This window comes from Nansenia antarctica (assembly GCF_963989245.1).
Source record: "Nansenia antarctica genome assembly, chromosome: 1".
NCBI lineage: Eukaryota > Metazoa > Chordata > Actinopteri > Argentiniformes > Microstomatidae > Nansenia > Nansenia antarctica.
In genome coordinates this window covers 50,499,804-50,515,099 of record NC_137674.1, presented here as the reverse complement: position 1 = coordinate 50,515,099, position 15,296 = coordinate 50,499,804, and the positions used below count along the sequence as shown (strand labels likewise).

At 47.3% G+C, this 15,296-nt stretch overlaps 1 protein-coding gene across 1 annotated transcript; it reads right to left on the bottom strand.

Annotated features, from left to right (window-relative positions):
• Nucleotides 1-3,760: 3,760 nt before the first annotated feature.
• lrfn5a (leucine rich repeat and fibronectin type III domain containing 5a) lies at nt 3,761-11,192 on the bottom strand (the record flags this gene model as incomplete). The annotated part of the gene is made up of 2 exons (XM_080549043.1): nt 3,761-4,895; nt 9,805-11,192. 2 exons carry the CDS (start codon nt 11,190-11,192, stop codon nt 3,761-3,763), a joined length of 2,523 nt encoding a protein of 840 aa, XP_080405169.1.
• Between the last annotated feature and the right edge of the window lie 4,104 nt (nt 11,193-15,296).

Below are 15,296 nucleotides of genomic sequence, written 5' to 3'. Positions count from 1 at the left end.
AAAGGCCGGGTGGAACTAACATTGTATTGTATTTGTTTGTGGTGGATGTTGTATGCCTGTGAACAGGTCACACTTGAAAATGAGCCCTTGGGGCTCATTGTGTTTCTTACCTGTATAAATAAAGGTTAAAAACAAATAAAAAATAAAATAAAAAACAGATGGTGCCAGTGGGCCAGTGGGCTACTTGTAGAGTTGTGTGCATGTGGTTGACCGTCAGCTAAGGCGTGTGTGTTCCTGTGTGTGTTAGTTGATAGTCAGCTAAGGCTAGTGTGTTCCTGTGTGTGTTAGTTGATAGTCAGCTTAAGCTAGTGTGTTCCTCTGTGTGTTAGTTGATAGTCAGCTAAAGCTAATGTGTTCCTCTGTGTGTTAGTTGATAGCAGTACTCAAGCTGTAAAAGAAAATCAGGGGGGATGGTGGATTTTATCATATGGGGACGATTTTAGCATCCCCACAGCATCAGTGACTTCAGTGTCAGTGACTTGGTAAAAATGTCATTGCATGTGTGCGTGCCCCCTCGCCCACAGTATTTTACTCAATATGCGCAAAACTAAATGTTGAAATAGCAGTAATACCACGTTCATTGAGAAAATGACATAAGGGATGGAAAGGGGGGTTGGCAGTTTTAGAAGGGGGATGATTTTGACCGTTTTAATTTCAGGGGGGATGCCATCCCCCCTCATCTCCCCTCAACTCAAGTGTTAGTTGATAGTCAGCTAAAGCTAGTGTGTTCCTGTGTGTGTTAGTTGATAGTCAGCTAAAGTTACAATTTGTAGTGTATATCGGGTTCGGTAACCTTGACTCCCTCTTCTAAACTGAGTGTGTCTGTTGATGTTGTGTTGTGGCCTTACTTTAATTAGTTTTCTACCTTGTTACATAGTATGGCGCTTTCTCCCTGATTTTGAAAGTAGTTTTATGTTAAGAGTTTCTCAGAAACCTGTTAATTTTTAAGTTATTTGTCTTTATGTTCTCCCGTCCGCCTCTGCTTCTTTGTCTGTTCATTATATCGTTACTCCCATAATCCCATGATATTATTTGGGGACGTAACAGTTGTTATTACTTTATTATTGGTGTTCCTATCAGCAACAGCACTTTGAGGAAACAGAGAGATATGACCCCCTGTATAGACTGTGTGCTGTTTATCTACAGCTTCACCCTTGCATCATTCATCGTAGACTCACAGCTAAGTACAGACGGTTTTTGTTATCACTGAATTGAAAAATACTTCTCATACAGGCTGAACATAAGGACTGTGCTGTTCTGTAGAAGCTACCTGTTGTCCGTTGATCTGCTAAAAAAGCCAACTACTTAAGTCCAATGGTGATGAAAAGGACACCCAGTCACAACAAAAACATATTCTTACGTAAATGAAGGGGCATAGGGGCATAGGCCTACATAATCATTTAGTCGCTCGCCACTGTCTGGGTCATCTGTATGAATGAATAGAGATTATGTCCTTCTCACCCCCCAAGCTGCCACTTGTCCTTGGGGGACATCGTGCACCTTGATATACTGTTGCCTGAGTTTTTTTTTTTTTTTTTTACTTTTACGTGACACTGCTCACTGGTTTGGGTGTTTTCTCCAGCTGTTCTTTTATAAAGTCGTCCCCCCATATTTCCAAGAGGTATTTGACCTCTTCATCACTCCATTTGAGTCCCTGACTCATTTTCTACAGCTTGTTGTCTTTTTCCTCGCTGTCTGCTACCTGCATTCTCTTTTTGCTAACATCAACAACATCCGCCAAATGTTTACCCACAAATAGTTTATTTCCTGTTATTGGTCCGGACCGCACCATGGTTTGAATGGAAGAGAACCGGGACCATCCTTTTTTGCCAATCTATGTTTTGCTTGTTTGGTGCAAAACCAAGTTCAGATGGAGTTTTCACACCTGTCTAAGTGATCTGAACTGAGCGAAACGTTTGCTAAGTCCGCAGTAAAGACGTAGGTGTGAAAGCGCTCTTAGTGAGTGTTTATCAGGGTCTGTACTGGTGATTATACAGCAGGGGAGGTTGGTGGGCGTAGACATCACAGGACGGGCTCATTGTAATGCATGGAATGAAATGAGAAATGGTATCAATGCATTACAATGAGCCTGTCCTCCGATTTTTACCTCCACCAACCTCCTCTGATATACAGTATAGGCCTATTTCTGGGTGGACATGTGAATATACAGGGTATTTACCAACACAACACCATTAAAGTATACTTTCATTTTTCATTTTTATTTTACACAACATAACAACACATCTGATGTTGTTGCATCTGTACAGGGGGGTTTCTCTGCCTTACAACCAAGGCAATACCAATGTCACTGGGAAACGCTGGGATGGGGTTGTCCTTTAAAAAATATCAATTTCATAAGAGGTCCCGTTACAAGTCTTTGATATCTGTTTGTCTGTTTGTTGTTTGTTCGTCTTGTCTCTATATGTAGGAAATGTTCTTATTTCCTTGAATAGAAAGGCTTTGTGTGAAATCTCTCCAGTTCCTCTTGATCCCATGTGCCCCCGTGTCTCAGGGCTGTAATCCAGTAGGTTCCGCTGGCAAGAGGACAACTGTTATGCAGAGGAAAGGCACCAATGCTTTTCTCTTGCCATGATGGTATCAACCCGGGGGGGGGGGGGGGGGGGTATGTATAAGTTGAAGAGGGGATGATGGGCTGGTGGATAGATGAATGGGTGTTTTTATTTTCTGGTCATTTTTTGATCCCCTTTTTTGTTGTTGTATAGGTATGAGACAGCCAGAGCTGATGGAGAGCTGGAGAACCTCCCTCCTCCTCCTCAGACCCCTAGAGAACCTCCCTCCTCCTTAGAACTATAGAGAACCTCCTCCTCCTCAGACCCCTGGATAACCTCCCTCCTCCTCAGACCTCTAGAGAACTTCCCTCCTCCTCCTCAGACCTCTAGAGAACCTCCCTCTTCCTTAGAACTATAGAGAACCTCCCTCCTCCTTAGAACTCTAGAGAACCTCCTCCTCCTCCTCAGACCCCTGGATAACCTCCCTCTTCCTCAGACCCCTGGAGAACCTCCCTCCTCCTCCTCAGACCTCTAGAGAACCTCCTTCCTCCTCCTTAAAACTTCAGAGAACCTCCCTCCTCCTCCTCAGAACTCTAGAGAACCTCCCTCCTCCTCAGACCCCTAGAGAACCTCCCTCCTCCTCCTCAGAACTCTAGAGAACCACCCTCCTCCTCAGAACTCTAGAGAACCTCCCTCCTCCTCAGACCCCTAGAGAACCTCCCTCCTCCTCAGACCCCTAGAGAACCTCCCTCCTCCTCCTCAGAACTTTAGAGAACCTCCCTCCTCCGCAGAACTCTAGAGAACCTCCCTCCTCCTCTTCAGAACTTTAGAGAACCTCCCTCCTCCTCCTCAGAACTCTAGAGAACCTCCCTCCTCCTCCTCAGAGCCGCAACTCTGGTTCCTACAAGGCAAGCATCCACCACAGGATGTTGGGCTTTTGATAAAGAATGTAAACGGAACCAAAAAGGTCTCAGGAGAAAAATAACAAAAAACGCTTCAAAAACAGATGTGCTCGCCCATACTGTACACACACTCACACCAACACACACACAGACCTTCAGTCACACACACATACACACACGCACACACACTTTCTGTTACACACACACGCACTTCGACTTTTAGTCACGTAACAAACTGGCCCACTCGTTGAGTCACACACACACACACACACACATGCAGACACACTTTTAATCACTCTCACACATTCCGTCGCACAGATTTAGACACAGTCCAATGGACACATTCCATCAAACGGTGCTTTCTAGAATCCACTCTGAACTAGAGAAGGGGGTCTTGCCATTGTCAGTGTCCCCAGCCTCCTTCCTGAGGGCCATCCCGTTCATAGACATGCTCCTCTTGGACCACATGGAACCCAGCTTGTGAGCCCCTATGAAGCACTGGTGCTTGGCCAGGTCCTCGTTGAGGGAGTACCTCCGCTTGGCCCGCATCCCCTCCACGGGGAGCGTCATGTACTTAGCGGCGGAGGGCCGGGGGTGGGCGCGTCTCAAGATTGGTGTGTCCTTGATGCGCGAGGAGGAGGAGCGGAGGGGGGAGCGGGCGGGGTGGAGGTGGGGGGGGGCGGAGGAGGAGGAGGGCGGTGGCTGCTGGAGGGCGGTGGAGTTGTTTCGGTTGGTGTTCTGGTTCTCGGCGGCGTTGGCGGCGGCGGCGTTGTTGTTGGGGAAGGGGTGGAGGGGCTCTAACTTGGTCTCGACCGGGGAGGTGGTTGCCGTGACAACGGCGGAGGCCGAGGCCGAGGAGGGCTTGGGCGCGGGCGGTTTGCGTTTGGGCTTGAGCGAGCCCGTGGAGGCTGGGGGGGCTGAGGAGGAGGCCCGGCCGGGGCTGACCAGGGAGGTGGCGGTGGAGCAGTCGGTCTCTGAGGAGTGGGTCAGCGTGTCGGCTCCAAATGCCCCGCCCGCCCCGCCCTTGTGACACTCCCCCCCGCCGCCCCCGTCCTCCGGCCCCCCGCCCCCCGCCACGGCCTGCTTGGAGGAGGAGGGGGTGACGGAGCAGCCCTGTGCCCCGTTGGTCTGGGAGTGGACGTTGGACACCACGGCCCCTCCCCCCCCACCACCGCCTTTCCCTCCCTCCCCCCCGCCGGCGTTGCAGACCTTGTAGCGGATCATGAGGATGATGATGAAGACGAGGACGGACGCCACGATGATGCCGCCGATGATGATGATCATGGTGCCGCCCAGGAACTGGGACTGCATGAAGTGGCAGCGGAGGTACTCGGACTCGGTGGTGAACTGGACGCAGCCGACCACCCGCGTGGCGGTCAGGGAGGTGATGCCGTCGTCGTAGATGGCCAGGACACACAGGTCGTAGCTGGTTCCTGCCGCCAGGTTGTTGACCAGGAAGTTTTTACTGGTGGGGGGGATCATTCTGGGTGGAGAGAGAGAGAGGGAGAGAGAGAGAGATATGTCAATATTGAGCCTATGAATTGTTTAAGTAATACAATACAGCTTATTATACAACATGTTTGATGTATAACAATGCAATTAGGGATTGCAGATCATGTCTTTCAGAAAATGTTTTCTCATCAAGTGTTCATGATGAGCTTGAGTCTAACAAATGATCTCCCTCATTCTTCATACGAGCCCAGTTAATGAGTTATGGAGTATTTCCATATCTCATTATTCGAACAAAAGCACAAAAACAGTGGTTCATCTGGGTTTCAGGGAGATTGGAAAACCGGTGTAAACATTGTTTACATACAGAGCTGTATACTTTAGATGAGTAATGATACTTGAGATTTCATAAACCAAAACAAATTAAATTTCATAAACCAAAAGAGCCAGAAACTCTTTGCTAGAGTCACAGTGTTTTGGTATGTATGTGTGCAATATAATCCAGTATAAACAATTTAAATTAAGCCATGAATAATAATGGAGGCCTCTGAACACTGTTTGACCTCTGGTGTTTTCTACCGCATTATAATGTTTAATTATTAGCAAATTAACGTGGCTGCGGTTACACTATTCAGCTGGTGGAGGTAGAAATTGGAGGATGGTCTCATTGTTATGCATGGAATGGAATGAGAAATGGTATCAAACACGTTGAGGTTAGGGTTGTGGGTGTTTTAAAGGACCATGTAAAGCTGCATTCATATTTTGCAAAGCAAAGGGATCAAGCATAAAGGGGGCAGTCTGGGATTGGTACATCCATTGTTTTTACCTTTTAATTAATGAGGTATAACCATTGATTCTTGAAGAACATTACTTATAGATAGACTATAACTTATAGATAGAATATGACTTATAGATAGAATATGACTTATAGATGCTTGTTTCATAACCCCATTGATTGTAAACAATGTAATTGTAAGCAAACACTGTATAGCTTAAAAAACATGGTTAAAACTATTGTTTTGATCTCCTGGATCGTTGGTCGTTGCATTCATATCAGATTATTTATTTTTAATTGACATTTTTAAATAAATGTTTACATTTTAACAGATACACAACAAAACAAGACAACAACAGAAAAGTGTACAAAACCGGACAACGACAAAGAAAAACCCACCCCAAACTAACAACAAGCGCTGCAATATATAAGAGTTACAAGTTATATATAAGAGTTGATGTATTTATATGTATATACGTCTATGTATTTTAAAGAGCGTTTTTTCTCCACTCCCATCCATCAGCTGCGTTGAAAAAGTGTCGGGGACACCACTTTGCTCTTTGTTGAATGCTTGACTGCCCATTCAAAGCATTGATTAAACAAACATGTTCATCTGTGTAAAAAAGAAGCGAACACTTTTGAAGAATATCACTGAACATAAACCTTCTTGATGTTCACCCTCCCTGAGAGCCATGAAATGAAATGTTTCTTGGTGCCCTTTTGATTGCTGTTTTGCGCCACTGAAGACCATAGCCTACTGATTGTTATTGCCAGAGCAGTTACACTAATCTAATTCTCCCATGTAGAGAACTTTGCCATGGGCAATCACGAGAAGTGGCTTCCTCCCGACGTGCTGAACTTTGTCAGGGAAATCGTTCTGCGGAGGCGAGGCAGTTTCCCAGACTACAACAAACACGTTTTAAAAGGCCAAAACCACACTTTCTAAGTAGAATTTCCATTGAAAATGCATTTCAGTCTGGGAGCAGACATCATCTGTTTTGGGGAAACACACAGATGTAGCACTTGGCTTTGTCTCGGCCTGAGAAACTATCTTTTAGAACGTAAAAGACAAGAGCTCAATAAACAAGTAAAGAGCACCACTTCAACTGGGTTATTTACCAACAACAACAACAACAACAATTACCATAGCGGTTTGTCACAAACAGAGAGACTGCAATGTCTGACCTCCTGACCCCCGCCGTCAGGCAGATGGTGAAGTACCACAGTAATGGTTCGAGGTGGGGAGACACAGGGAAGAACACACACACACACACACACACACACACACACACACCAGCGACCCAACACACTGCTATTCTGCAAACTCATCTAAATCTCACTCCATAACAATCTAATGGACCTCCCTTTGCTGTGGATCCCATTTAAAATCCCATAGATCATTTATAATTTCAATAAGATTGTTATGTTAGCCTGGATGTGTTTATTGGGCTATCAAATAGAAATTGGGGACATTAGGTTGGAATAAAGCTTCTCTTCTCCTGCCTTAAGCACATGAGAGGGGCGTGGCTCAAACAGACCCTCGCCGAAACGTTTGGAAGATGGCTCATTCTCCTGATTTGTGTGCCCATAAAAAGCCTCGACGCACAATTTGCTTGATGCATTCTTTTAAAAAACCGCAGCATTCAACCGCAGGTGAATCTGCTCAGATGGAAGATGACACTGGTGAGATAATCGTGTACTGAGGAGGCCTGTACCTGAGGGACGTATCGACTGAACCCTAGATCACGTTCCATCTGAGGGTCTGTATTGATGGAAGACATTCTATCTGAGGGTCTGCAGGGTCTGCAGGTATCGATAGAAGATATTCTATTTGAGGGTCTGTGTAAGTATTGATGAAAGACATGTTTCAGGTTCTGTGTATGTACTGATGGAAAACATTGTATCTGAGAGTCTGTGTATGGAGATATTGGTGAACGATTATTCCATAGATTCTGTGGTTGTATTGATAGAAGACATTCTAACTGAGGGTCTGTGTATTGATGGAAGACATTCTATATTGACAGAAGACATTCTATCCTCAACGGTCAATGGTTTTACCTCCCCTAGAGACATAAAGGGCAATGTACTTTGATATAGCTACATGATACTACAGCTAGCCGGCCAAGCTAGCCAGCCCCTGTATACACAACACTCAGGTCCAGTGATACAATAACACACAACACACTGAAGGTTGGTAAAGCCTGATATCGGAGAAGGGGCTCATCCAACATTGGATACCATTCTTCATTCCGTTTCATGCATTACAATGAGCCCATCCTCCAATTTCTACCTCCACCGGCCTCCCCTGACACAATGGCACCCCAGCCATCTGCCAGCTCTCTGGACAAGACTAGTGTTCACCAGTCCCTACCCAGGCAACTACACACAACACAACACTTAGAGACAGAAAGACTTTGTTTTCGATGGACAATTGATTTCTATCCAAGCCTGCACAGGCACGGAGAGAGCTGCCATTGATTCACCTCTTTATTAGGCAAACACAAAAAAGTGGCAGTTTTATTTGTTAATGCACTGAGAAGACTACACTCCGGCCCATCCCGGTCCGAGCTAATTGTCGTTATCGAGGCTCTGGGTCTATTGATTTAACCGACCCGGCCATGTTATAAAGAGCAGTCGTTGCAAACCGACAATCCTATACACAAACCTTAATTACATTTTCATCGGCCCTAACCCCATTACAACTGAAGATCCACCTTGTAGTAGATCAACGTCTATGACATCATCAGTTTAAGATGGTCGTCTCTCGGTCGTCTCTGCTCCCTCCGCCCCTCCCTTCCTCCCACCTTCCCTCCCTCCCTCCCTCCCCCTCTCCCTCCCTCCCTCCCTCCCTTCCTCCATCCCTCCGGTCCCTTCATCTAGGGTACAGTACATACTCCATAGGGGCCTAATAGTGATGCTCAAGGATTACAGATTATCTGAAACAAATATAATAGCTCTGGTTTGGGATATAAATGATCTGTATTTGTTTGTAATTCCATTCTATTTAATTCACATCAACGCTGTGTGCTAAGACAATACCCACGCAGTAGGGAACACTGAATCGAGTGCAAAACCACTAATCTAGCGAGTGATTAGTCACAAACATTAATTCAATTTTCATCGGCCCTAACCCCATTACAACTGTAGATCCATCTTACAGTACATCAGCGTCTGTGACATCATCAGTGTGAGACGGTCGTCTCTGCTCCCTCCCTCCCTCCCTCCCCTCCCTCCCTCCCTCTCTCTCTGCCTCCATCTAGGGTACAGTACGTACTCCAGAGGGATAACAGATGATCTGAAACAAATATAATAGCTTTAGTTTTTGATATAAATGATCTATCTGTTTGTAATTCCATTCCATTTAATTGATGTCAACGCTGTGTGCTAAGACAATAACCACGCAGTAGGGAACATTGACTCTAGCACAAAACCACTAATCTAGCGAGAGTGACTACATGGACAACACAGCTCTGCGCAGGACACACTCACCCATGTTGTATGTTCTTTTTTCAAAAAAATGTTGGTCTACAGCTTAGCTTGCTTTCATTGCTGTGTCACAGCTGTTCGCTATCGTTCGTTGCCAACATCAAAGTGCTTAAATTACCATATGCCAGGAGAGGCTGGTGGAGGTAGAAATTGGAGGACGTGCTCAATGTAATGCATGCAATAGAATACAGTATAAGAGAATTTCTGATTTCTGCCTCCACCAGCCTCCCCTGTTGTACAGCATCCATAAGGCCTGTCTTGAGTCTGATTAAGTGTCCTTTGTTATGGTAAGCAGTATCCAATAGAAACACAAGAGATATCTGCAGTCTCAGGCCGCCGGCTGTAAGGGTATTTGAGTGTTCCTGAATCCATACAGCCCATTACAAATGAAAACGTAAAAATACAAATGTAAACGAAAAACAGACTATTAGATTACCTTTTCCCACTTACCCATGTAGTAACAATGCAATAACAAAGGTAACACAATCGTGGTAGTTAAAGAATTAATGATGTCATGTTCACACTAATGTTCCCTAATTCCTCATTAAAGAACAACTATGAAATAATTATGTTAAAAAATATATTGTAATTTGCGATTGTAAGTAGCGTGTTATCAGACAACTATACCAGTTTGTTAATGCGTTAAAAAAAGAAGAGTCGCCATTGTATTGCGTTGTCTTACCTGTAAACAAGCGAGTCATCCAGGCTTCCGTTGTACTGTATCTGGAACATGCGTATCCCGGGGATATTCCTCTGGAAGTTGAACTTAATGAGTGCAGTGGAGGAGGTGGCCTCTGCGATCACCACCCTCTTATCCAAGCTGGTCTTGGTGTCTCCGGTGTTGTTGCTCCCGTTGGCCCCGGCCCTGGTGGAGGTGGAGATGTCCGAGGACCCGGGGTCCGGCTCCTGGATGTTGTTGGTGCTGTTGGAGATGTGAGGGAGTTTGATGATCACCAGCTCCACCGTCTGTGTGGCCTCTCCGGCCGGGTTGGAGGAGATGCAGGTGAACGAGCCCGTGTCCTTCACCGTGCTTATCAGGACGTCCAGCGTGCCGTTGTTGTACACCAGCGTCCTGGACGAGTTGGACACCAGCTTCCCCTCGGGGGAGATCCAGTGGATGACGGGCTCGGGGTCCCCCCTGGCCTTGCAGCGCAGCGCCACCCGCTGGCCCTCCAGCACGCGCATCTCGTGGGAGTAGCGTGTGATGAGCGGCGGCTCGCACAGGAACTCCTCCTCGGGGATGGACCAGAAGTAGCGTCCGGAGAGGTGCTGGGGCGAGGCGCACGTCTCCAGGTCGTCCTCGCGGCTCAGCCGGCGCAGCCAGAGCAGCTCGCAGTTGCAGTGGAGGGGGTTCCCCCCGAAGCTCAGCTGGAAGGACGAGGCGCTCATGGTCCCGGAGGTGGCGAGGACCTGCGCCCGCTGGAACAAGGGGTCCGGAGGGAGCTTCAGCAGCTTGTTGGAGGTGACGTCCAGGCGGTTGAGCTTCTGGAGGTTGGAGAAGGTCCCTTCCGGGATGTAGTCGATCATGTTGTGGTCCAGGCTCAGGGTGTGGAGGCTGGTCATCCTCTGGATGGCCTCCCAGGGGATGGACTCCAGGTTGTTGTAGGAGATGTCCAGCTCCTCCAGGGCCAGGAGGTCGTTGAAGGCCGCCAGGTGGATGACGGTGAGCTGGTTGTTGTTGAGGATCAGGTGGTGGAGCTTGGACATGCCGCTGAAGGTGTCGTTGGTGATGCGATTGAGGCGGTTGCTGTTGAGATGCAGGGCGCGGAGGTTCTCCAGGTCGGCGAACGCGTGCGGCGTGATGAAGCTGATGGTGTTCCGGGATAGCGTGAGGTCGACCAGACGCGTCATGTTGCCGAAGTCTTTCCGTTTGATGCTCGTGACAAAGTTGTCGGCCAGCCGGAGCTCCACAGTGTGCCGGTCGATGTTGGGCGGCACGAAGAGAAGGCCTTTCTTGGCACAGAGGGTGGCGAGGTTAGGAGAGAGTATCTGACAGACACAGCGCTTGGGACAGATCTGGGCCTTCACTGCCATTCCTATTACCAACAGACACACCAGCAGTTTTTCCATTGTAAGACAAGTTCAAACACCTGCAGAAAGAGAGAGAGGGAGAGAGAGAGAGGGGGGGGGGTAGAGAGAGAGGATTAATTATTTGAACTGGGTCATGATATTTTAACCTTGTCTCCAAATGATTATGTTCTAATATTTGCTAATGCCTTCCCCAGATAATTTACCCTGACCTTAACCACGTCGAAGTTAATGCTGAATACTGCCTAACCGCCACGCAAGTCGTAATCCATGTAACTCGCGATGTATCTTAAACATACGTCAAAAGATAATACAAGCCCCAGGCCGTATTTTTTTGGTCTGCAGAAACAATTCCCCAAAACATAATCATTTGGAGACTACTATGTTGTGATATTTACCATCATCTATGACATAAAGACATTAACCATGACACTGGCAGAATAAATACACAAGCCCAACCTGAAGATGTCTCCAAGTTAAATAATGTTACTGAACCATCTACAGAACATTGCAATATTGATGTAAAGTTCCTAGACTATTATTACCCAGCACTGCTCCCAACACGTGTTTGATATCATTCCTCATTCCATTGCATTACAATGAGCCTGTCCTCCGATTTCTATCTCTCTCTCTCTTTATGGATGTAGAAGACTGACAGAGGAGAGAGACACTCATCAGCTCATTACCTTCTTATCCACGCTAAATTACTACCCTCACATCTGACCCCACCTCAGGGTCACGGTGGGGTGTTCCAAAACAGACTGTCTCTTCTGAAAATGCAGGCGAACGCAGACACACACAAAAACACACACAGACACACACACACTCATGTGCACGCACGCACGTACACATTGTGGGATTGCTGAATGTCTAACCCCAACGCAGATAGATCACATGTTAGAGCCGAGAGGAGAAGAAGACACAATAATAAACAGTAGTCTCTGAAATAGTTTCAACATGTTTCTTTTGTAAACGAACGTACAAAGAATAACGGCATATAAACATTGTGTACACAGCGAAAACAAAAGTTGCGAACGGGACAAACTTACACTTAAAAAAAGTATTATAATATATATAATCCGATTTCTATCTCCCCCAGCCTCCCCCGAGAGGGCCCCACACTGTGCATAAACCTCATTACCCAGCACCTTTCTCATATTATATCATGTAGTAGGACTAGAAAACGCAGACTCATTAGTGGGGCCTGGGCATTCAACTGATGCTGAAAGTGAGTAAACAAGAAAGTAGGACAGAAACAGATGAATCAGGGCTGTGTGAGAAACACTCTCATCTGTCTGCCCAGGCTGGGAGGCAGGACCACCGCCTAGAATCAGGAGATGAATCTAACGCTGGGTTGAAAAGGTTTTCTGTGCTCCTCTCCTCTCCTCTCCTCTCTTCTCTTCTCTTCTCCTCTCCTCTCCTCTCCTCTCCTCTCCTCTCCTCTCCTCTCCTCTCCTCTCCTCTCCTCTCCTCTCCTCTCCTCTCCTCTCTTCTCCTCTCCTCTCCTCTTCTCTCCTCTCCTCTCCTCTCCTCTCTTCTCCTCTCATTTCCCCTCCTCTCCTCTCCTCTACCCTTCCCTTCTCTTCCCTTCCCTCCCCTCCCTATGTGTGTGTGTGTGTGTGTCTGTGTGCGCTGTTTTATCAGAAGAGAAAGTCTGTTTCCGAACACCCCACCCCGCTTCCCTGACTATGCAGTTCCATGACCCTGACACAGGGTCAGATGTGAGGGTGGTAATTTATTGAGCAGGAGGAAGCCCATGAGTGTCTCCTCTCCTCTGTCAGTCTTCTACAGGATCTGGGCAAATTAAATCCTGACAGGAAGGGAGATGAGGTGTGAAAACGCTGACGGGAGGATTTAATTTCGCTTCAAAGAGAGTGGAGTAGACGGGGAGAGAGAGAGAGAGAGAGAGAGAGAGAGAGAGAGAGAGAGAGAGAGAGAGAGAGAGAGAGGGAGAGAGAGAGAGAGATGAAGAGAGAGAGAGGGAGGGAGATAGAGAGAGAGAGAGAGATGAAGGACAGGACTATGTCAATGTCAGTGTTATTATCTATCACTTATGGAGAGCACATACACATACATGTTCTGACACACGCAAACCCAGCAGGCCTGGAGAGTGTACGACAGAATGATGTCTGACGATGCGGGTTAATTAAAGAGGAGGATTAGCGGTGTGATATTCAGCCGTCTGAAGGAAGGAGAGCAGCGTCTTGGACACGCGCCAAGAACGCTAGCTGTCATTGGCTGGCTGGCCCAAGGTGCGACCATCTGACCTATAGCGGCTCTAAAATAGGACATGCTGTTCTCAACCACCAGTCCAAAGACATTGAGGTCGATCACATGGACAGATGTCCACATGGAAACTTGTAGGAGACATTCCTTTTAGTCCCTCAATGGAATCACATTGACCTTTATGACATAGTGTATGAATTGATGTTTTAGTATGTGAATTCTGTACTGTAATTCTGTGTTATTGTTCTAGATATGTGCTGTATGCTAGAAGAGGCTGGTGGAGGTAGAAATCAGAGGATGGGCTCATTGTAATGCATGGAATAGAATGACCAATGGTATCAAACAGACGTTTTGGATTTCATTCCTCATTCCATGAAATGGATTATCCTGGTACAGCCTGTCTGGTATAGTCTGGTATAGTCTGGTATAGTCTGGTATAGTCTGGTTTAGCCTGGTACAGCATGCAGACAACAGCATTATGTTGATTACCACACTATCAGTCTTTACCATCGATTTAACTTCTGGGCTACACACACACACACACACACACTCACACAGTCGCATGCACGCACACGCACACAGGATGCTGTAAGTGCGTAGGGGGAGTGGGAACAAGAGAACAGAAGCAGAGAGGAGAGAAATATGAGAGTGTAACGGAGAGAAGGACAGAGAGAGAGAGAGAGAGAGAGAGAGAGAGAGAGAGAGAGAGAGAGAGAGAGAGAGAGAGAGAGAGAGAGATGTGTTGAACATCTGAGAGAGGAGCTCGGGAACATTGACTATTACGTATCTGATTCATGAAAGTTTCTGGACGTCTGAGTCACAAGACCGGAGGTTGGGTGACACTCGACACATCGACACCCCACGCACACCACGCCATCCCACTGAACACACACTCACACTCTGGCTACGGACGACATCCCCACGCTAATAACACGCTTCCATATGCATGAGCACATGTTCCTGTGTCACTCTGTTACATAAGGAGGTGTTATGGAAAATGATGAAGATGATGCCGGTACCGGTAATACGACACCAATAAACACTATCCACATAGTATATATGTTCTATGTGATCAACTTCTGCGTCCAGCATCACCGCTCTATAGATGTCACTTTTATATCATCCAGGTGGGCCTCGCTGAAATGAGATCTACGCGCTATCATTACATTTTTACATCCGCTATTACTTTGCGCGGGTTATGATCTGTCACGGTTTTTAGCCTCATTGAGATAGAGTCTGTTCTGCGCTGTTATCATATATACCCTCAATATAAACCCTCAAGTTTTCCTCCGCCTCCTAGTCTCGTAGCGATAGCATCGGGGGGGGCCGTGTGTACTAGATCATCCTAGCTCCTCCTATCTCTACCGCCCGGTCGGGTCCCGCCCTGCGGACGACAGCCGGTCCGTCTGAAAGGAAGGAGGAGGAGGAAGGAAGGCCTGTCCGACGGCCATCTTGAACCGTTTCCCCCTCCTTTACGAGACGTCGCCGGGAAGTGACAGGCGTCGTCGTCGCCGTTAGCGAGCGTTCATCGCGGAAGTCGCCTGAGGAACCGGAGAGGGAGTTTTCTCAGGCGTCTCCCCCCGGAGCGACGACAGCCGTCTGGGTATAAATAGTCTCTGGCCTCCCTGGAGAGAGAGGGAGGAGGGCGGTGCTGGAGGAGCTGCAGCAGCTCCACCTGGTCTACCCAGGAGAACAGGTAGAGATACCCAGAGTTCCCTGCGGAAGACGCACACGTTGGTGCACGCACACATGCAGGGCTACGCACACGCACACACACACGCACGCGCACGCACACACGCCTATGAGATCTACTCCGAATATCATTTAGGAATATTAAAAACAGCGGCACTTCTGTCAACTGTGGACTGTGGAGGCGATATCCAGTACAACCCCCCCCACCCTACGGATTAATAAACGCCT